The sequence below is a fragment of the Lepidochelys kempii genome, chromosome 1, assembly GCF_965140265.1.
Source record: "Lepidochelys kempii isolate rLepKem1 chromosome 1, rLepKem1.hap2, whole genome shotgun sequence".
Lineage (NCBI taxonomy): Eukaryota > Metazoa > Chordata > Testudines > Cheloniidae > Lepidochelys > Lepidochelys kempii.
The window spans coordinates 108,038,439-108,059,679 of NC_133256.1; the positions used below are offsets into that span (position 1 = coordinate 108,038,439).

General features: G+C 46.0%; 1 protein-coding gene across 4 annotated transcripts in view; it reads left to right on the forward strand.

Moving 5' to 3' along the window:
- Positions 1 to 11,809: 11,809 nt before the first annotated feature.
- The window catches only part of ARHGEF7 (Rho guanine nucleotide exchange factor 7), a 195,254-nt gene continuing 185,822 nt past the window's right edge, over positions 11,810 to 21,241 (forward strand). Inside the window, exon 1 of one of the 4 annotated variants that reach the window (XM_073349944.1) lies at positions 11,810 to 12,429. In XM_073349944.1, coding sequence (XP_073206045.1) covers positions 12,265 to 12,429 — 165 coding nt within the window. In that variant the 5' untranslated portion in view covers positions 11,810 to 12,264. The remainder of the gene's footprint in view (positions 12,430 to 21,241) is intronic. The other 3 variants (XM_073349954.1, XM_073349964.1, XM_073349973.1) reach the window with 3 other exon arrangements.

The window sequence follows — 21,241 nt, forward strand, 5'->3', positions numbered from 1 at the left end:
GGGGGTTGGGGAGCCCAGGGGGTGATAGGGAGGGGGGTGGGGGGACGTGAGGGGAGGTTCTGGGGATCCAGGGGTGGGTTGGGGAGGGGCACATGGGGGCTCTCTGGAGGGTGGGTTTGGGAGCCTGGGGGGGATGAGATGGGGAGCTGGGGAAGGGGCATGGGAGGCTCTGGGGAGCAGGTGCTGATGGGGGAGGCTAGAACCAGGAAGTGGGACTGGGAAGGGCTGGAGTTGGGGGACATGAGCTGTTTGAGTGGCAGAAGCATAAGAGGTGGTTCTGGGGGACTGAAAGGTGGGAGTTGGCTTCAGGGAGCCAGTGGAAAGAGGGCTGGGGAGCCAGGAGCTGATGGGGGATGAGGTGGAGCCAGGAGCCCTGGACAGGAGATGACCTTGGGGAGCCAAGGGGCTGGAGGTAGGGGTTGAGATAAGAGGCGAGAGCTGGGGAGCCAGAAGATGATTGCAGGGGGGAGGCCGGAGCCATGGGACCAGGGGTTAAGCAGGAGAGTCAGGAAAGTAATGAGGGGAAGGTAGCTGGAGGCAGGGAGTGGCACAGGAAATGGGATGGCGTAGGGGAAAGACAGGAGTTGTGTGAAGGAGGGATGGCTGTGTGGTTGGGGGAGTTGCAGCCATCAGAGGTGTTGGGTGGGGGAGCTGAGGGCAGGTATCTAGATGCTGTTTCGATCCATGTTCTCTACATGGGTGGATGTGTGGGGAGCAATTTGGGTTATTTTCATGACCATAGGGCTGGGGTACTGGATGCCAACAGGGGGGTTATGTTATCTTTACTCTCTGGTTAGGCAAGTAGAACTTGTGTCACAGCATTGCAGTGAGCCCAGCAGTGTCTCAGATGACTGTGAAGGGGATTGGTGAGGGCTGTTAGGGGAAGGATGGTGAGGTGTAAACTTTGAAAATTCAGAAGACTTGGAGAATTTGTCCAAACTGAAATTCTAGCTGGTTTAGGGTCCCTCAGCCCCCTAATTCATTTACAACCACTTCCAGCAACCCAAAATGTAGATACTTTGATTTAAAGGTTCTGTATAAACAAAACAAAATGACCCTGGAAAAAACGAGCTTTGTGTTCCTGCTTTCCACTCTGTTGCTGGGGTATTGGAAGCAGCATTCTGAAGAGTCCTATTCAGTGTAGCTTCTTGTTTCAAGACGAAAGCATGATATTTGAAGTTATGTTGAACATTTTTTTGATTCCATCTAAATGTTCAGTCAACTCAAGTTAAGCACCAGTTCATGTGGACCTGTTGGGGATGGATCACTTGATGATTTCTGACCAAAGTACTTGGTACGTAATTTAAATGGTTTGTCACTGCTAAACCGAACAGTTAGAGTATCTGTTGTCTTGATGCTATTGAATTGACTATGCAAATAATTAAAAGAAAGCTAGACAGTATGACTGGGAAAGCCTCTGGTTTCCAAACCTATTTCTACCAGTAAAGTAGGAATCTTACAGTGCCTATAGGCAACCTTCTTATGAAGCCATTAGAATGGTATGTCGCACTGATCAGACAGAGATTATTGGGAGGGGGGGGGGGGAAATGGCCAGGGACCAAATTGAAAGATACCTAAATATAAAAGGATTCATGAATTCACTTTGTCATCACTCCAGTTAATCCTGGTTGTGTGTGCACCTGTCGCGTGTTGAAGATTCAGAGGGCTGCAGTGTTTGGGAACTCCTGAATTCAAAGCTAGCCCGATAAAACCTATTTTGCCTCATTTTAAAGTAGACTTTCTCATTATAACTGCAGAATGCATTTCCATTTCATAGGTGTTACACATAAGGAGCGGGAGTATGACTTCTGGAAACCTACCAAAAGACTTGGAAGCTGTGGCTGCAGGGTTGTCTTTTAAAGTCCACTTTACATAAAAGCAAAACAAACCCCCCCCACATAATTGTCCAAAGAAACAATCCTAGATAAACATAGAAAAAGGAGATGAACATTTTTGAGCCAACCACAGTTCTTGTAAGACTTTATAATACTGCCTAGTGTGTTTAAAAATGAACTATAGTACCCCAGTGCTTTGATGGAAGTGGGAGGCTTAAGGGCCACTGAATGCTGAAGAGTTAATTCCCTGCTCACATGCATTATTTTCCACTGGTGTAATTACATTTACTTCAGTGGAGTTACTCTTGACTTATGCCAGCGTAAGATGAGAATCAGGCCCTGTGAATCATCTCTGTTGCATGACAATGACAGAAGCACCGATGGTGGGTCACTGTGTGTGGGTCCTGTGTGGAAATTCAACATGTTTAATAACCCTCATGCTTCTCCTTTGTTAACAATTGTGAAGTAAGCTCTCTTTGGCCTTTCTACAACATGTAGGGTTATTGGCTCAAGGCCTTTGTAAGGACTTTTTTTAAGGTACCCAATGTGCAAGGTACCCAATGTATTTGCTTACTTTAGCAGTGCATGTTTCTTCATTTTAACTGAGTGAATTTAAAGAGAAGCAAAATGGACAGTTGTTTCTAGCAAGGCTTTGAAAACAGAGGGAGGAAAAGATGAAGGAAATAAAGATGCACGGCTGATCTGACCAATCATCATTGGTCACGCAAACTCTTACTGACTTCAGACCACCTTTAACTGTTTTTTTTAGTCTTCTTGGGAACCATGGATGTGATCCTTTCTCAGGCCTTATGTACACTGGGGATTTGTCCTGACGGCAGCCATTGCTGGCTAGCTGCTAGCATAGCAGGAGCAATGCAAACCTGTGCTGTAGATAGGCAAAGCTGATATGAATCATGATTTGCACAGGTGTCGCTTACTCTGCTTTCAGTTCATTTCAATAGCAGTACTTGTGGAGTAAGGTGCTACTGAATGTGAGGAAAGGTGGCAAAAGTGGGTCTTAAGTGATGATACACAGGACTATAGTCTAAACATAGGCACTTGTGGTGATCCACGAAACACTCATCCCAAGGTAAATGGTGATATTTATTGACTAATCTGTAAACTGTTTCTATCACCTTAACACTTGAGTGCCTTGTGTGTATTAAAAATAAATACAAAGTTGTCAAATTATTCTGTAGCACTAAAAATAGAGACTCCATACGCTCACGTGGTCTGCTTCAAAAATAGTCCAGAGATCAGATGAAAGCTTGACTAAACAAAGATATATTACAGTGGGCCCTAATGCTTGCCAAGTATGGTGCCTGGCCGACTGCCAAAGGGAGCAGGTTCCAACAGCACAGGCTCTCCCCTGAGAATGTCCTGCTGTCAGGCCTGGAGAATGCAACCCAAGAGCTGACAGCAAGAATGACCCAGCAGATTACAACTGTTGCTATGGGATATGGGGAGAGTGAGGATGGGGCCCATTCCACCTTTGTAATTTGTAAAACATGCCAAATATCACAGTCATTGAGCACAGATACATTTTTTTTAATAAAAAACCCTTTCGAAATCTCACTGACAATTCAAAACACCCCCACATTCCTATCAAATATACTATTAACCCTCCTCCCACCCATCCACAATCACAGGCAAAAGCCTGAGAACAGAGACTGGCTATTGCACCATAAACACATTGACTAGGGTGTTGCACACTTTGTTACATTTGAAGAAGCTCATTGCACACCACAGGCTCCCTGCATTCCTCCATTCCCAACATAAACTCCCTGTGTGCCACCCTCCGATCCCCCTTTATTTCTGCAACCCCCATCTCCTCTCTCATGCCAGGGGTTCTGTGTACTCCCCCCAGAGATGGGTTCCTCATTTTCCCCTCCCTGGCAGAGGTTCTGTGTGCTCCCTATTCCCCCTTCTGCCACATGCTAAGCACTCTGTGTGTGCCCCAGTCCTCTTCCCCCATTTCATTGTCATCCCCCCATACTAGAGGTGCTGTGTGACCCCAATTCCCCCTTCTCCTGTACCAGGGTCCCTGTCATAGGTTGCCTTGTCTAGTTCAACCCCAGGGGGTGAGGGTGGCTATCTGTCTCCCCACAGACATCCTTCGCTGGCTGTAGGCATTGCTGTAGAGCCAGCTTAGAGTGCAGAATATAGTCCTCTCGTTGTAAGCCTTTGGCGGGTGGCAAACATAAAAGAGGCACAAAACAATCAAAAATGGTAAGTGTTAACCAAACAACACTGCAGCCCACAAAACTGTCTAGACTCACCCAGCAGTTCCCCACAAGGTAAGGTAAGAGGTCCGTAGTCTCTGTAAAAAGGTCTAGGCCCAAAGGATCCAGGCTGAGCATCCTGTGTTCTAAACACAAAAGGGAAAACAAAGTGAAGACAATCCTGTTATTCAGGGGTGAAAGTAATTTAAGGGACTTACTGGTACACAGGGCTGGGGTCTTGAGCAAGGTGTGAGGGGGGCTCAGGTGGAAGGGGCGGAAGGGACGGGGTCTTTAAATCCCTGGGCCCTTTAAATCGCTGCCAGAGCCCTGGGCCCTTCAAATCACCACCACTACCCGGGGGCTCCGGCAGTGATTTAAGGGGCCTGAGGCTCTGGCTGCGTTAGCTGTGGTCAGGAGCCCTGGGCCCTTTAAATCACCACCGGAGCCCCATAGTAGCATTCGTGGTGGCCAGGAGCCCCGGGGTTCTGGGGGTGATTTAAAGGGCCCGGGGCTCCTGGCCACCGCTGCGACCCCAGGGCTATAGCCGCAGGGCTCTGGCAGCGATTTAAAGGGCCAGGAGCCCAGGGCCCTTTCAAATTGCTGGCCTGGAGAAGCTGCCCCCTGCTGGTACAGTCGGACAGTACCGGCTTACTTTCACCTCTGCTGTTATTTCTCCAGCAGGTCCAGATGGCAGAGGCTCTTCAGCCATTTTCCTGGTAGGCAGCCCTGTTCTGTGAGGCCAGGGAGGTTTAGCTCTGCCTCCTGCCTCCTGCTCCCTTGTAGGGGGTTGGACACTCCCCTTTAAGGAGCTGTCCTTCTCCAGGTTTGAGAGGCCTCACATGTTGCACCGGGCTGGGTCTGTTTGTGCCCAGAGGAGCTATTTAACGTAACAATAGTTATACTGGGTCAGACCGATGATCCATCTAGCCCAGCATCCTGTCTCCCAGCTGTGGCCAGTGTCAGATGTTTCAGAGGGAATGAACAGAAGAGGGCATTTATCGCATGATCCATCCCCTGTTGTCCAGTCCCAGCTTCCAGCAGTCAGATATTTAGGGACACCCAACGATCTTGGCTAATAGTCACTGATGTACCTATCTTTCATGAGCTTATCTAATTCTTTTTTTAACCCATGTATACTTTTGACCAGGGGTCAGCAACCTTCGGCACGCAGCCCATCAGAGTAATCCACTGGCGGGCCGCGAGACATTTTGTTTACATTGATCATTCGCAGCAACTACCCTCCGCAGCTCCCAGTGGCTGCAGTTTGCTGTTCCCAACCAAAGGGAGCGGCAGGAAGTGACATGGGCTGCAGGGACGTGCTGGCCGCTGCTTCCCGCAGCTTCCATTGGCCAGGAACAGTGAACCACAGCCACCGGGAGCTGCGGGGGACCATGCCTGCGTACGGTCAACATAAACATAATGTCTCGCGGCCTGCCAGCGGATTACCCTGATGGGCCACGTGCTGAAGGCTGCCGACCCCTGCTTTAACTCCTTCATGATTGGGGTGGTAATATGTCCCACCACCGTCCTCTATTCTTCCCTCCATGCCAGGGGCTCTGTGTGTCCCCATTCCATCACATTTTTATTTCTTTTCTTTCTGTCTGGGAGATAATTTATTCAGGGTGTCACCTTTTAAATTGTATTGTGTGGATGGGCAGAACTGAGGTGGGGGGTATGGTTAAGATGGAAGGTGTTAATGGCTACCATCAACCGGTTCTTTGATCTATAGATAATTACTAACTGCTAACGAGATAGAAGGGACTCTATCTCATTCCCATTCTCATTCTCCCATTCCCCCTTTTTTTGTTTTCCAATTTTCACCAGCATCAGTTAGGTACTGCCCACTGATGCCCAGACCAGTCCCTGAAATTTTGGAACTGATCAGATGCAGCATTCAAAAGTTATCATCATAGCAGACAGACAGACACCAAGTGGACAGACAAGGAATACCATCAAATTGAGTGCAGGACCTTGCTTCACGCAGCCAATGACCATATTTTCAAAACCCAAACGAGGATAATTGTGATTCACGAGTGTCCACAAAATACTCATACAAAATACTCATACTCATACTCATTTTTTAAAACGTGCTGGTGTCATTATGGCTAAGTTCTGACTCAACATATGCATATTTTTCAGAGTGCAGGATTTTTTCCCATTAATGTAATTCTCTGAATGACTTTATCATGAAGCACTGAACAAGTGTAATTAATATTCACTTTGAGTGAAACAACAGCCTTGATTGTGTCTGCACTCAGTTCACTTTTCAAACTAGCCCGTTCATCACACAGAACACTTGTTCTACTCGACTTTCTGTTCCTGGTAAACACAGATCAAATTCTGCACAGTATAGAAATATGTCTTGAATGAACACTGGTTATTAGAAATCAATTTTAATAAAGAATATAATGGATCAACATCATTACCTTGAATTGAACCTGGAAGAAAAGACAAAGTCAGTTCAGTTGTTGAACTGATGTAAAAAAACATCCTGTGATCAACATTGCCAAGCATGTAGGCAGCCATATCCTGGACCCTCAGAAACTTCTGAGTGCTCTTGAAGGGTAGGTCCTAAAGAACATAGCAGTAATCCAGGACAGAAGTTAGAAAAGAATGGACGACTGTGGCAAGGTCTGTATCTGAAAGAAGTGATCACAATAACGTTATGAAATAAAAAACAATTTAACAACACATTTTGACTGTTAAGCTATCTGGAATGCCAGGAACAATCGGGGATACAGAAGCTCCCTAAACCTCTTAGACATAGTGTGGTCAAACCCCTTCAGTAGCTGAGGTAGGCACCTGCTCTGACACAGACTCAGAAAAGGACTAGAGATCCTGGCCAATAACCAACTGAGCATAAGCTCCCAGTGCAACATGAGGGCCAAAGGCAGCAAATGCAATCCTTGGATTTATAAGCAAACATTAAGTTGAAGTAGGGAGGTGTTATAACCACTGTACATGGCATTAATGAGGCTGTTATTGTAAGACTGTGTTCAGTTGTGGGGTTCACACTGTACTGGAAAATGTTCAGAAAAGAGGTCCGTCAATGGTAAAGAACAAATGTCTGTAGCCTGGAACAATTATGTGCAGAGTGTCCACACGAACCCTAACCTATATGGTGTGTGCCACAATCAAAACTTGAGGTACAAAACCCTAGAATTTAGGGCAGTGGTTCCTAAACACCAGTTTTTCCCTGTTGAGACTCTCTTCGGGTGAATTGACAGCTAAAAAGCTCCCCTTCAAGTGGCCCATTGCACCAGCACAGTGGCTGCCATCTCTTTAATTTTATCCTTTTGTTTTAGAATGCAAGCTCTTTGCCGTCATTCCCTTCTTTATTAGTGTGTCCAGCAGCTTGGCACTTCCTGGATAAATAAATAATTCTCTCTGTTTTCTTGTTCAGCTTGTCTCTTATTTTTCCATTCTATTTTTTATTTTATTGCTCTTTCTTATTATTTGCTTCTCTCTTTTCCCTCCTCCCTAGTTCACTAACTCACTAGAAAATTATGTGCTGCTCAGGATGGGGTTCAGAAGAGAAGCTTCAGCTGCCTGGCTGCTGCCTGTGACTGCAGCCCTGTACCTTAGCTGCTCCTCCAACTGTGAAAAGGACTACTGTGGGAGCTGAGAAGGAAGCAGCAGAAGCACATTTCCAGTGGGAGCAGGGTGGATCTATGGCCAGGTGGTTTTCCCCCATTCCACTGTTCCTCTATCCCATTTTCTCCCCTCCTAACCTCACCTGGCACCTCCCTGATAGTGGGGATTTGCTCCCCAGGTAGGAAGACACTGGTTTTAAGAGTTATAGATTATAACCAACAGCTTCAACTGCACTCAGAAGCTAGCAGGTGGTTAGTGAGCAACAAGGAGCACGGGTGTTAGTGCCAATGGTGGCTTACTCCACTTAAGGGGACAGGCCGGATCCTGCACAAATTAAAGCGTCAAGGCTCTTTTTGAAGGTAGCTTTAGGTAGGACACGTGGCAATAATTAGCTCTGCGTTGCAATACATAAGTGTTGATCATTGCGGGGAGGGTCAGAAAGAAACAGTCAGTCTCTAGGTTAAACCTACAAAAGGAAAAAATACATTGCCCACGGGTTTCCTAAAACAGCCATTGATCCAATATGACTCCAAGACTGCAAACTACTGACTGTCACCATGATTCTGGATTGACCTTTAGTCTGCTCCCTTCCAAGTCCCCACGTCTGTTAGGCACAGAAGAACAGAGAGAAGTATAACTGGTCAAAACATCTCACTGTCTTCTCCAGTGATAAACAGGATGGGGGTCAGAACTGAAAATCAAAAAAATTGTCACAAGAGAAAACAAAGAAGAAAAGAAAAATGAATGGGGGTGGGCTAGAACACAAAACAAAGTGCTGTAGCTCACGAAAGCTTATGCTCAAATAAATTGGTTAGTCTCTAAGGTGCCACAAGTACTCCTTTTCTTTTTAGAAGAGACACAGTTTGCCACCTGACTGCACAGGGGGAGGGATAGCTCAGTGGTTTGAGCATTGGCCTGCTAAACCCAGGGTTGTGAGTTCAATTGTTGAGGGGGCCATTTAGGGATCTGGGGCAAAAATTGGGAATTAGTCCTGCTTCAAGCAGGGGGTTGGACTAGATGACCTCCTGAGGTCCCTTCCAACCCTATGATTCAATGACTCTTTTTTTGGATAACTGATCTATGAAACAACAACGGTCCTAGTGCGGCATATTGGGAACCCCCACTGCTAACCTGCTGTCATGTTGAGAATTGACCATTTATTCCTGCTCTCTGTTTTCTGTCTCTCAGCAAGTTTCTAATCCACGACAGTACTTTACCTATCATCCCCAAACCAGCTGGTTTCCTTAATAACCTCTTGTAAGGGATTTTGTCAAAAGCTTTTTGAAAGTCCAGATAAATTATGTCAACTGATGCTTCTTTAGCTAATATTTCACTCCAAATGCAATGCTGTAAAAACTGCCAGATATCCAACAAATCTGGATTATGTATTTCTCTCTCCCTTAGTCAGGAAGAGACCAGGATGTTTTTAAGACTGGGATTTCCTGTAGGTATCCAAATAGTTTTCTCGTGTAGAGCACATAAGTTTTAAGATTTCCTAAGCTAGCACATGTGCTATAACTCTCTCCTAAGAATGCTTCCTACACTTTCCCTAAGAGAGTGAATGCCCCAATCATTTTTTCAGGCTCTGCATATGTTTACAAAGGTTAGGTTATTCCAAAAAAAATAGCAAAAAACAGCAAATGTTCCAATATTCTTCTGGTTTTTTTTGTACAGATATTTGTTATTTAGCTGCTTTTAAATGGTATGTTGAAGGAGTAAGTAGAAAAGCAAAAGTGTAATGCTAGCGTACAGTTTGGAAAAGTTATTAAACCTCATGTTTTTGAGTTTGACAATCTCTAACTATAAAGGATTTTGAGGGGGGCAGACTATCCTAGGTCTGCCTTATGCAAGATTGCTTGCACCTTCCTCTGAAGCACCTGGTGCTGACCACTATCAAAGACAGGATATTGGACTAGATGGCCCTTCAGCAGTTGCTATGTTTCCAGTGTGCATATAAAATGATCTTAGCAGCAACATATAGCAAAGTGTGATGGGCCACTAATGATGGAGCCAATCCTGCAACCACAGGGGCCTTGTCTAGGCTAGGAAAACAGACTGTGTTTGAAAATATGTTAGCTACCAAACTCTGAACATAACTTTGCACCTAGTGTGGACACTGAAAAATGTTAATCTTAAGTTCCTCGATAGGGTCTTGTCTAGAATAATTTGAATAATTTCACTGTTAGAAGTAGTTTAACTGAAGTAAATGGGGAAAAAGGCACAAATACATTATAAACCATTTTGTACAGGTTCATTTTCAAAATATTTGTAAATACTTTACACTGGCTTAGCAACTACTACCATAAATTATAATTGTGGAAAGTCACAGAAATAAACCAATGAAACATATGGCAGACTGTAGACATGATGCCTGGAAATGAACATAGCCAGGGAAGCTAGCACTTCAGCCACCATACATTGTTTTAATAATTGGCTTCATTGCTCATATAAACTGTAAGCAAATGAGTAAAATGTCCAAATGGGATCAGTTGGCCAGGGATTCCCATAAAAATGTTCCCCTTTAGCCTTTGATAAAACATACATTTGATAAAACACACATGAGCGTACTTGCAGAGAGGACAATGAGGTACTGATGAATCTATTCACTTTTTTCCTGTTTAAACAAAAACAATTTGACCACAGCCAACTGTATTTTTATAAGTGTTTTCCTTTGTTCTTGCAAAAGATGCCAAATTAAAATTGTATATAAAATAAAATGTTTATGCTGTACACTACGTTAAACTTGTGTAATTTGAAATACAGAGATGTGTGTAGCTTTGCAGGGGAGTTTAGAGGTATTCTTCCCTGGTAATTTTTGCAACCAGTTACAATTTGGTACATTCCAAAGACAAAAAGTCTACTCCTCAGGAATATTTTTATGAAATCCACGGATGTCAACTCTGTAAAGGGACTTGACAATTGTTCAGAATGGGTCAGCTTTATCAAAAGTAGAGACAGCATCCCAATCCTCTTTTCTGTTTGGTGGTCGAATGTTAATAAGGGTGCACAGAAAGCCCTTCCCAGCACATCACTGACACTGCGTCTGCACTACCTTGCAGTCGACCCATGAAAAGCGAATTAAATGCTACGCCTCTCACAGAACTGGATTACAAAAGTCGACATTAGAGGCGACTTAGGTCGCTGTAAAGGACCCAGTAGTGTAGACACATACATTAACAGGTCGACTTAAGGTGGCTTCCTTCTACCTAACATTTTAGTATAGAGCAGGCCTGACTTGGTCTAACCAATTCTTCTCCTTCAAAAAACTGCAGTTTTCTTGTGGAAGTCTTTGTTAAGCTGTTTCAGGAGGTTTCTTTTAGTGCCTGTATGGCTCCAGAAGCAACACTGTCAGCGACTGCTTCAAATGTAATAGTAGTAAAACACTTTCACTTGGAAATATCAAATGATGCAAAACCATTATTTATACATCTGTTCTCTTTTATATGGCGAGTTCACTGATTGACAATCAAGTGGCATCAACCAACCCTCCACTAGAGGGCCACATACAACGTAAACTGTTTGTTCAACGTTAGATCGTTGTTAACGTTACCAAGGTCAAGCACAATAATGCGTAAACCTACTCCTGATAGATTTATGAGTCCATTCTGCACTGTTTAGGATCCATCTGGTGACACACTGAATTAAAATGTTCACTCAGCAACTGTTGGCTTGCTGGGTAGTAAAAGAGTACATGGCACACATACTTATTTGAACGCCAACCCTCCCCCCCCCCCAAAAAAAATCCTGAACGATGCCACGATTTGAAGATCAAATCTCCACTTTACCTCTAGGTGAAAAAGGCCAGGATAAACATTACCAATATTAGCCACCATGTATATAGGGGAGGAGAGGGGGGGGATTTAAATGGTCTCCCAGTGTCTGCCTAAACCTGACCGTGGTTACTGGGGATGTGTATAACTATGTATATGTATATGCATGGGAACACACATCCCCACGTAATATGTGTGAATCCATCCTACAGAAACACACACACACACGGTCCCTATTACCTACGCAGGACGCATTTATACAATAGCTGCAAGGCTGGCGTTTGCATCCCGTGTGCGGCAGATGCCACGCTCTGGGAGACAGCAGCTCCCCGCCGAGGGGCCAGCAAGCGGCGCGCGGCGCGAAGGGGAGAGCCGCCTGCCGCAGCCGCCGGGCCCCGCGCGAGCCGTGCCCGCTGGAGGGGCGCGGGCTCCGCCGCAGGTCTGCGTGCCGAGCAGGGGCCTGGCGTCTTTTCTTCTCCGCCGGCTGTCAGTGATGTCATGCGGAGGCAGCCGCCGCGGCGGGGGGAGGAGGCGCTGCAGGTTCATGTGTGTGTAATGAAAAGGCAGTGGACAAGCTGCCAACACGCACGAGAGCGAGCGAGCGAGCGAGCGAAACTGGACCCACTGGATTTGGCCAAGCGAGTCGTCATCTGCAGCAGCTCCATGGCGAGGGAGGAGGGAGCGGCGGCCCCGGCCTCTGCTGCTCCAATGTGAAACCCCCCAAGCCCGGGGTGGGGGATCCTAGCGGGGGGGGCCCGCAGGCCAAATACAGCCTCCTCCGGCGCGCGATTGCTTCCCCCCCGCTCGCTGGGATTTACCCTCCGCGCGGCGGCGGCAGCAGCCATGAACTCGGCGGAGCAGACCGTTACATGGCTGATCACCCTGGGCGTGCTGGAGTCGCCCAAAAAGACCATCTCGGACCCCGAGGGGTTTTTGCAGTCGTCTCTGAAAGACGGGGTGGTTCTGTGCCGGCTGCTGGACCGCCTGCTCCCGGGCACCATAGATAAAGTAAGTGCATGTTCCTCTGCCCCTGAATCCCACCCCCACCCAGCCTTGGCGGGCGTTTGGACCCGAGAACACACCCACCCACACCCGCCCCATGCACAGTCCCCCAGGAGCTCGGCTCCCGCAGCTCGCAATGCACCGTGTGCTGAATAATGCATCCACCCTGCCGGGTGTCCGCGGCAGCCCGGCTCCCCCGGCAGCTGAGCCGCTGCCGCCACAAGCCGAGGGTGCGGACCCGGCCCTCTGACGCTACCGCCGCCCGCTCCGTGGGGAGGAAGGGGGCGCCCGGCTGGGCTGGGGTGGGGTGGGGTGGGGGCAAAGCTTAAGCGCCGCAGCCGAGAGCGCGCGGTGCTTCCTGCACGCGGCCACATGGGCTGATGAAGCCGAGAAGACACGTCCCCGCCCTGGTTCCCCTCTCCCCGGCCGGGGAGCGAACCGAGCCGGGACTAGCTGTACGCGCTTTCCTTTGTTGCACTGATCCCCCCTCACCCCACCCTTGAGAGCACGGGCAGCGCCAGAGGGAACGGGCGGCCTTTCCCCCTGCATGCGGCCGCCTCCCCCAGCCAGCCGCACGGCAACCTCCTCCCGCCAGGAGCGCTGCGAAGGCGCCATTGCCCGGGGCTGGGGCAGAGGCGGGGCCGCAGGCAGGCACAGAGTTTCCAGGAAGCCTGGACTCTCGTAGGTCACTTTTAAAGGGACAGGAGCCTGGGCTAGTCCAGCGCTGTGGAATCACACCCACACCCACACCCACACCCCCGTGTGCGGGAGAAGAGGAGATTCTGCCCCGTGGGTAGGAATGAGGTTATTTGTATGTGGCTGTTATGTGGTCGCCTCAGAACTGGTTTATTAAAATGGCCAGATAAAAACAATTTCCCAATCAGGCAGCCTCCTGCAGGAACCAGGTGACATGAGGTTATTTCGGAAAATAATAAAGCAGAGTGTATTAAATATACGCCGTGGTCATCATTATTGGTTCTGGAGTACCATCAGTGGGCGAGGTGCTGTGAAGAGAGTCCTTGTCCTGCATAATTTACGGTTAGAAGCCCTGATTTCATTTCTGTGGGTGCACCTGAATGGAGCCCCAGTGGTTCTGTGCAGGCACAGGGATCCGCCCGACGGCAGGATTGGGGCCTAAGTAGAGGTGAATATAAGCAGGGAGAGTGGATGAGATAACAAGCAGTGTGTGTTCAAATGGTGAGCTGGGTACATAGGTTTTTGGGTTTTTTGTGTTTCACAATTTTTGTGAGATTATTTTATAGGGGAGAAAATGCCTCTTCATATTAAAATCCTAGCTGTATGTGAAGGAGAAACGTATGCAGAATCCAATGTGTCCGTTTCAGTCTTCCTTCAGGACATTCCAAAACCAGTCCATATAACATCTGGAATACTAAAAATGTTTCAAACGGCACAGGATGCAATGTGACCCCGTCTCAGTAAACAGTAGAGGAATGGTTTTAAATACTAGAAATAGTTTTCATGAGGACTGTTTGTTTTTGTATTGTTTGGGCCTTTTATTGTTTACCTATCACTCAGAAGATCGTACTTTTTTCAGAGTGACATGAAAATGGCATTACAGTTTTGCTTTGTGTTGTATGGAAAATACAAACATATGGTGTGAAATCCTGTAACTTTCATGCACCATGTACACGTATATACAATAATTTCTCTAGTATTCCAAATAGAGAGGATTTATGCCATGCCCAAAAGAGGCTACAGTATTTGGAATGTTCAAATTGAAACATTGGGGCTTTATTTACCAATTTGTATTCAGAATATTAGAGGAATTAGTGTTTGTATGGACATGGTATTATATATATTATTTTTTCTACAGAGCACATATGCAAACTGTGATATACATATCAGCACTTATGTTAAAGCTTTGCTTTTATACCATACAAGATAATGAGGAAAAGAATGATGAAGAGTGTTTGGTGGGCCAATGGGAAACCCCTGTATTTTAAAATACAGTATGATAAATGAGGCGGAATGGTCTAGTAGTCAAGGCACTGGACTAAAATAGAAGAGATCTGAGGTCAAGTCTTGTCTCTGCTACAGATTACTATTATTCTTTATTTGCATTGCCATTGCAGTGGTGCCCAGGAGCCCCAATCAGGGATTAGGTCCCATTGTGCTAGGCACTGTACACATAACCAAAAAATGTTTGATCTCTGATTCAAAGCATATGCAATCTAACGATGAGACGTGGCAACAAGGGGAAGTGACAAACAGAGGGCTGAAGCACAAAATATCAATGAGATGCACATGAGCAATGTGATAAGGAATGGTCACAGCACATCAGCGAGCTAATTGCTCTGTGCCTCAGTTGCCCATCTGTAAAATGTAGGGGATAGTACTTCCTTTCTCCAACCCCGTATCTTGTCTGTGTAGGATCCAATGCTGCAGAGATTCACCCCTGGTTTAATTTTCCACACTGTGCGTAATCCCAGAGTAAGTCTTTGCTGGGTCAAAGCTTTAGATTCTTTGAGGCACGGACTATCTCTTACTATATGTATATACAGAGCCTCGCACAATGGGACCCTGAACTTAACTGGGGCCATTAGATGCTACTGTAATATAAATAATAATAATTAAGAAAGCGGAATGGAAGAGAAAAATATCTTCAGAGAGTGCATGAATTCTACACGAGTGCCACAGAATTGGGGATTGAACTGTTCACGCAAATGACAGACTATCTGCCATTTTTATACCAGGTGCCAGAGTAACTTGAACCAACAACGTCACACAAGTGTTCAGACAGGACGAAACTCACTCCCCCATGGAGGGCCCATTCAAGGCTCTCCATCACACTTAAGCTCTGCAGTAGGGCTGTGCAGTAAGGCACAGTACTTGGTCAACTGCATAGAGGGCCATTCACATTCCCTGTGTGCTGCGCAGGGAGCTCTGAAATAGCGGTGACTAGGTCTCTGCTAAGGGGGGGACTCAGGAAGAGCCTATTGGACCCACACGTTGATAGATCTAGTGGCTTGGAGCCACTGTGTAGGGCAGTGGTTTTCAAGCTGTGGTCTGCAAACCACGGCGGGGTCCAGAGACTATGTCTAAGATTTCCACCGGGGTCTGCACCTCCATTCAAAATTTTTTAGGGGTCCTCAAATGAAAAAAAGGTTGAAAACAACTGGTTTAGGGGGTTGTATAGCAGTTTCAATTCATTGGCTATAATAGCTGCCATATAGGAGCTGTGGTTTTCTCATTTTGGGGGTGGGTGTGGATTGTTTCCCCCTAATCCTCAGTTACTTTCCTGAATAAATCCCATTAATTTATTCATTATGGGGGAAGGGATGATTTTCACTCATACTGTACTTGCATATCCAAAAAACTACACTCAAAACACTTTACTAATGCTCCATGTCAACATTTTAAAGATTCTGTTTAAATTCCGAACACATATCACACATTGCCAGCAATAGGAGTTGTGGTGCACAAGAAATGTAGGATTGGCTCCATTTTCTCTAATTCACATTCTTTTTTTTTTTTTTACTAGAACCATCTGCAAGAGAACAGAATAATTGTTTTTAAGAGTTGATGTTCTTCTCCTGTTATCATTCTGTTTGCAACATTATTACTACTACTAACAGTAATTAATATAGCACCAGACACATACAGAGTTCTTTTCAGATCTGGCCCTTGGTAATTTACTCCTTGGCACCCAAAAGCCTACTGATTTAAATGGGCATTTTGGGGGCCCAAGAAATGTAGGATTGGGCCCATAAATTAAGGGCATGTCTACACTACAGAGTTTTGTCGACAGAAGTCAGCTTCCATCGACAAAACAGTGGATGTGTACACACTACAGTGCTCCTTCCACTGACAAAACCCTCCTGCTTTGCCGACAAAAATAAAACCACCTTGATGAGAGGCATAAAGCTTTTGGTGGCAAAGTTATATCGACAGAGGCTCAGTGTAAACACTGAGCTTGGTTATGTTGCTGTAAATGGCCTCCTTGAGGGTGTTCCATATTGACTGCTCTGGTCAGCAGTTAGAACTCCGCTGCCCTGCACCCAGGTACACAGGCATTAAAGTCCAGGGAATTTTTGAAATTCCACTTCCTGTTTGTTTGGCATGGACAGCTCACATCTCATCTTCCCAGCTGGCCATGGCGACTCCCTGCAGCAAACGCTCTCCCATTTGGCGCACACCTGAGTTGTTAGATCTGCTGGCGCTGTGGGGAGAGGAGGCTGTGCAGTCCCAGCTCCACTCTAGCTGTAGGAACTTTGATACCTACAGTCAGATTTCTTGTGGCATGTTGGATAAGAGCTACAAATGGGACACACATCAATGTCGTGCAAAGATAAAGGAGCTGAGGCAGGCGTACCAGTAGGCAAGGGAGTCAAACCGTCACTCCGGTGCTGGGCCAAAGATTTGCCGCTTCTATAAGGAATGGGATGCCATCCTCGGTGGTGACCCCATTTTCACCACCAAGAGCCCTGTGGATACTTTGTGGGGCTGGAGACAGTGGACTCAACTCCGATGAGGAAGTGGTGGACAAGGAGGTCGAGTTGGAAGACGACATGGAGCACCCGGAAGGGTCATCCAGTGGCGTGGCGAGTCAGGAACTCTTTTCCACTCCGGAGGGGTCTAGCCAGTCCCAGCAGTCTGTCTCTGGCGTGCATGATGCAGGAGAGGGGAGCTCTGGTAAGTGACCTTTTTGAGTTGTTGCTGCTCGGTTATATGAAATAGAGTTGTCCTTTGCTTTGTTATATGCTAGAAATGGGTCAAGGGATATAAACGTACAAGACTAGCTGTGTTGGTCTGTGCTTCATGTTCCCCTGTGTAGCTTAGCAGTGTGGTGGAACAGCGTGTTAATGCACACTGAGATTGCATGGGAATCCTCCAGAGAGATCTCTAGGAAACTTCCCTGGAGGTACTCGCTAATCCTCTGCTGAAGGTTCCTTGGCAGAGCTGCTTTGTTCCTTCCCCAATTGTAGGAAACTTTCCCTTGCCAATCGGCAATCACTTGTGCGGTAACCAAAGTGGCACACAGGCGAGCAGCATAGGGATCTGGTCTGAAGCCACACTCATGCAAGAGATGCACCCTTGCATCCTTCCTTACCCTCAGGAGTGAAATACCGTCTTCAGTGACCCCTGCCTGTGAAAATGGCAGCAGAATTTACAATATTGTCCCTAGTCACCTGTAGTGATCCCCTTAAAAAAACACCAAGACCCTTTGCCCCATCTTAAGCGCCTCCCCCTCCCCCCGCCCTGGGCTGAACTCACCATATTTAAGGTGTTCACCAAGGTGTATGCTTGCCAAGAGACAGTGAGAAACTGATTCGTATTTTTTAAAAGGTGCATTTTACTATAATGAGTCAATGTGGTGTGTGCACTAAAATTCATGCTTCTGTTTCTTGTTTCTTGTGCTTCTGCAGATGTGGACTTCAGTGGAACCCACTACACACCAGCGGAGCACCTCTGCCAGATAAGGAAGCAATCAAGGAGGTGCAAGGAGGACATGTTTTGAGAGGTGCTCCAATCTTCAGAGGCCGAAAAACAAGAACACAGGGAGTGGAGAGAGACTTTAAAAGAAAATTATAAAATAGACGAGCAGGACAGAAAGGAGAGCCAGGAGTGAATTTTAATGGGCCAGGAGCAGATGATAAAAGTGATGGAGGAGCAAACAGAGATGTCGAAGTTCCTAATCACACTGCAGGCAGAATTAGTGTGCTCGACCCCCCTGCAGATGATACAGAACTGCTTGCCATGCCCTCCCCAAACTCCTCCCACACATTCCTTGCAACTTCCCAGCCCATCTTGGTACCCTGGTCCCTCCACCTCTTTGAACAGCTTCCAAAATGATTGCTGGACTTACACACAGCTATGAGAGCCTACACTGCCCTTCATTGTTATCTCCCTTCCTACCAAGCTTTTTTTGTGTGTTGTTTATTGGTATTTAATAAAAACAAACTTGCTGAACGATAACCAATCTTTATTTGTCTCCAAAACACAGTGATTGCTGCTGGAATGAATACACAGTGGCAATTTGACAATTTGCTGAGTAAAAATTTTCATGCAAGGCGGCAAGTTAACAAAGCATGGCAGAGTGCGGTATAGAATGACTCATTACTGGAGCTGATTGTCAAAATGGTGCCTCAAAGCCTCCCTCTTTCAAATAGACCCCTCTTGTGCCCCTCTAATAGCTCTGATATCTGGCAGCTCAAAATTAGCCACCAGGTGATCCGCTTCCACGCTCTACCCCGGGGGAAATTTCTCAGCCTTAGCTTCACAAGTATTATGGAACACACAGCAGGCTGCTATGACCATGGGAATATTTTCCTCGTTTAGGTCTAACCTGCCATAAAGGCAGCGCCAGTGTGCTTTTAATCTGCCAAAGACACATTCTATGGTCATTCTGCACCTGCTCAGCCTATTATTGAAGCACTCCTAGTTGCTGCTGTCTAGGCTTCCCGTGTAAGGCTTCATGAGCCATTGGAGTAAGGGGTAGGCTGCGTCTCCCAGGATCACCATGGACATTTCAATATCGTCCATTGGAATCTTCTGGTCTGGAAAGAAAGTCCCTGCTTCCAGCTTTCTGTACAGGCCAGTGTTCCTGAAGATGCATGCATCGTGCACCTTCCCTGACCACTCCACGTTAATGTCAGTAAAATGCTCACGGTGATGAACAAGCGCCTGCAACACTATGGAGAAGTACTCATTCCTGTTGATGTATTCCGTCGCAAGGTGGTCCAGTGTCAAAATTAGAATACGTGTGCCATCTGTCTCCCCTCCGCAGTTAGGGAAACCCATTTCTGCAAAGCCATCCACCATTTCATGCAAATTGCCAAGAGCCAAAGTTCTTCGTAGCAGGATATGATTAGTGGCCCTGCACACTTGCCTTAATGCAGCCCCAATGGTGGACTTCCCAGCTCTAAACTGATGCGTGACCGACCAGTAGCACTTTTGGAGTCGCCAGCTTCCACACAGCGGTCGCCACACACTTCTTCACCAAGAAAGCAGCTCTCATTTTGATGTTCTTGCGCCGCAGTGCCAGTGTGAGCACCACACACAGTTCCAAGAAGGTGGCTTTCTGCATCTGAAAGTTCTGCAGCCATTGTTCATCACCCCAGACCTGCACAATGATGCGATCCCACCACTCAGTGCTTGTTTCCCAAGCCCAAAAGCGATGGTCCACTATGTGCAGCTTCTCCGTGAATGCCAAAAGTACTCTGGTGGTGTTTCTTTCAATGGCACACAGCAGGTTAGACGGATTCAGTCCTCATGACCAGCCATGATGTGTTCATAACAGTGACCACAATAGCAGAGAGCAGTGCAGGATCTATCCTTTCAGACAGAGAAGGTGGGCGCACAGTAAACAGGGGCTGTTGAAAAATGCTATGAAACACAGTCGGAAGCCCAGGGAATCATGGGATGGAAAAAAACTGCATCATGGGACATTGAGCCCTCACCCATGATGCACTGAAATCCATTCTGCCTTCCCACAACTCCAGGCTGCAGAAGGTGGTGAGTAGCACAGTGAGATAAATACCCACAGTGCACTGCTCTCTCTGTCGATGCTAGAGCACCAATTGTGGGCGTGCTCCACCGACAGAAGAAGCATTGTGTGAACATACACAAACGATTGAATTATGTTTTTTGATCGTCTGCTTAACTTGCATTAACAAAACTCTGTAGTGTAGAAAAGGCCTAAGACTCTTTCACTTCCCCAAAGAGTTAGGATTGTGACTCACTAGGCATAAACAATATGAACAGACTACTAAGAAACACAGACCTCATTTTCATGCAAATACCCCTCGTAATTAAAAACAGATGGGACGTATGGAAAATAAATGACAGATCAGCCGGAGAGGATCTAAATAGAATGTTTGTTAATCAGCTGCTTTTTAGAAAATGCTTTTAGAAAATAGTATGTGTTTAGAAGACATCTGCCTGGGGAGAGGGATTGAAGAGAAAATTACATAGAACCATATTAATACTTTTTTAATGCCCTGCTTTTAAGGCCTTTGGGCACCATAATAAAAATTAGTGAAAACAGAAGTATAATAAACAAAGGCAGTGTGCCCATTAAAAGGCAAAAAGCTCAAAAAACAGGTTTGTCTTAAGTAGAGAAACAAGTCAATGGATTTTGATAGTAGGTGGCCTGACCTTTTTGTTTACAGTAAATATACCACATCATAGAGAGAATAACAAGTAGAGTTTCCTTTCAGAAAGTTATGGTTAAATTATTTTCACATTAAAACTATATTCTGTTTTCAACACAAGAAGATTGTAAACTTACCAGATTTCAAGAAGTGTACATTGAAAAAATTAGGAAAGCATTGTTACTATTGATGGTGTCTCTTATTTTTAAGCTTTCATGTCAGATCACGGTCCTCCCTGCATTTCAGAACAAAACGTGTCAATGCTAAACAGAAAAGTGTGTGCTGGTTCTGCTGAAAGCTTTGACTTGAATATGGGAAATGAATGAAAGAAAAAACAGTTCTTAAAAGAAAATTGTTACAAGCTTTTTGGAGCACATATGTTTATATTGGGGAGTTATTCTCTTTGAAAGAGTAGGGATCTTTTCACATGCATCACCATCAATGTTAGCAATTGTTTGACTGAAAAGCCATGGCTTCAAATTACAGCATTTCAACCATGTATTTTAAATTAGAATTATACTGATAGTAGGAGGGAGGGAACTGTTCATAAAAGTTGCAGTGGAGATACCTTTCATTATGTGGACCGTTTTCCAAATAAGTTGCTCCGTCTCAGACCAGTTGACCCACTTTTGATACTGTATATAAGGATTAAAACTAAAGTGGGAACGTTCCTTGTCATACTCCACTAAGTTTTCTTGTACTTT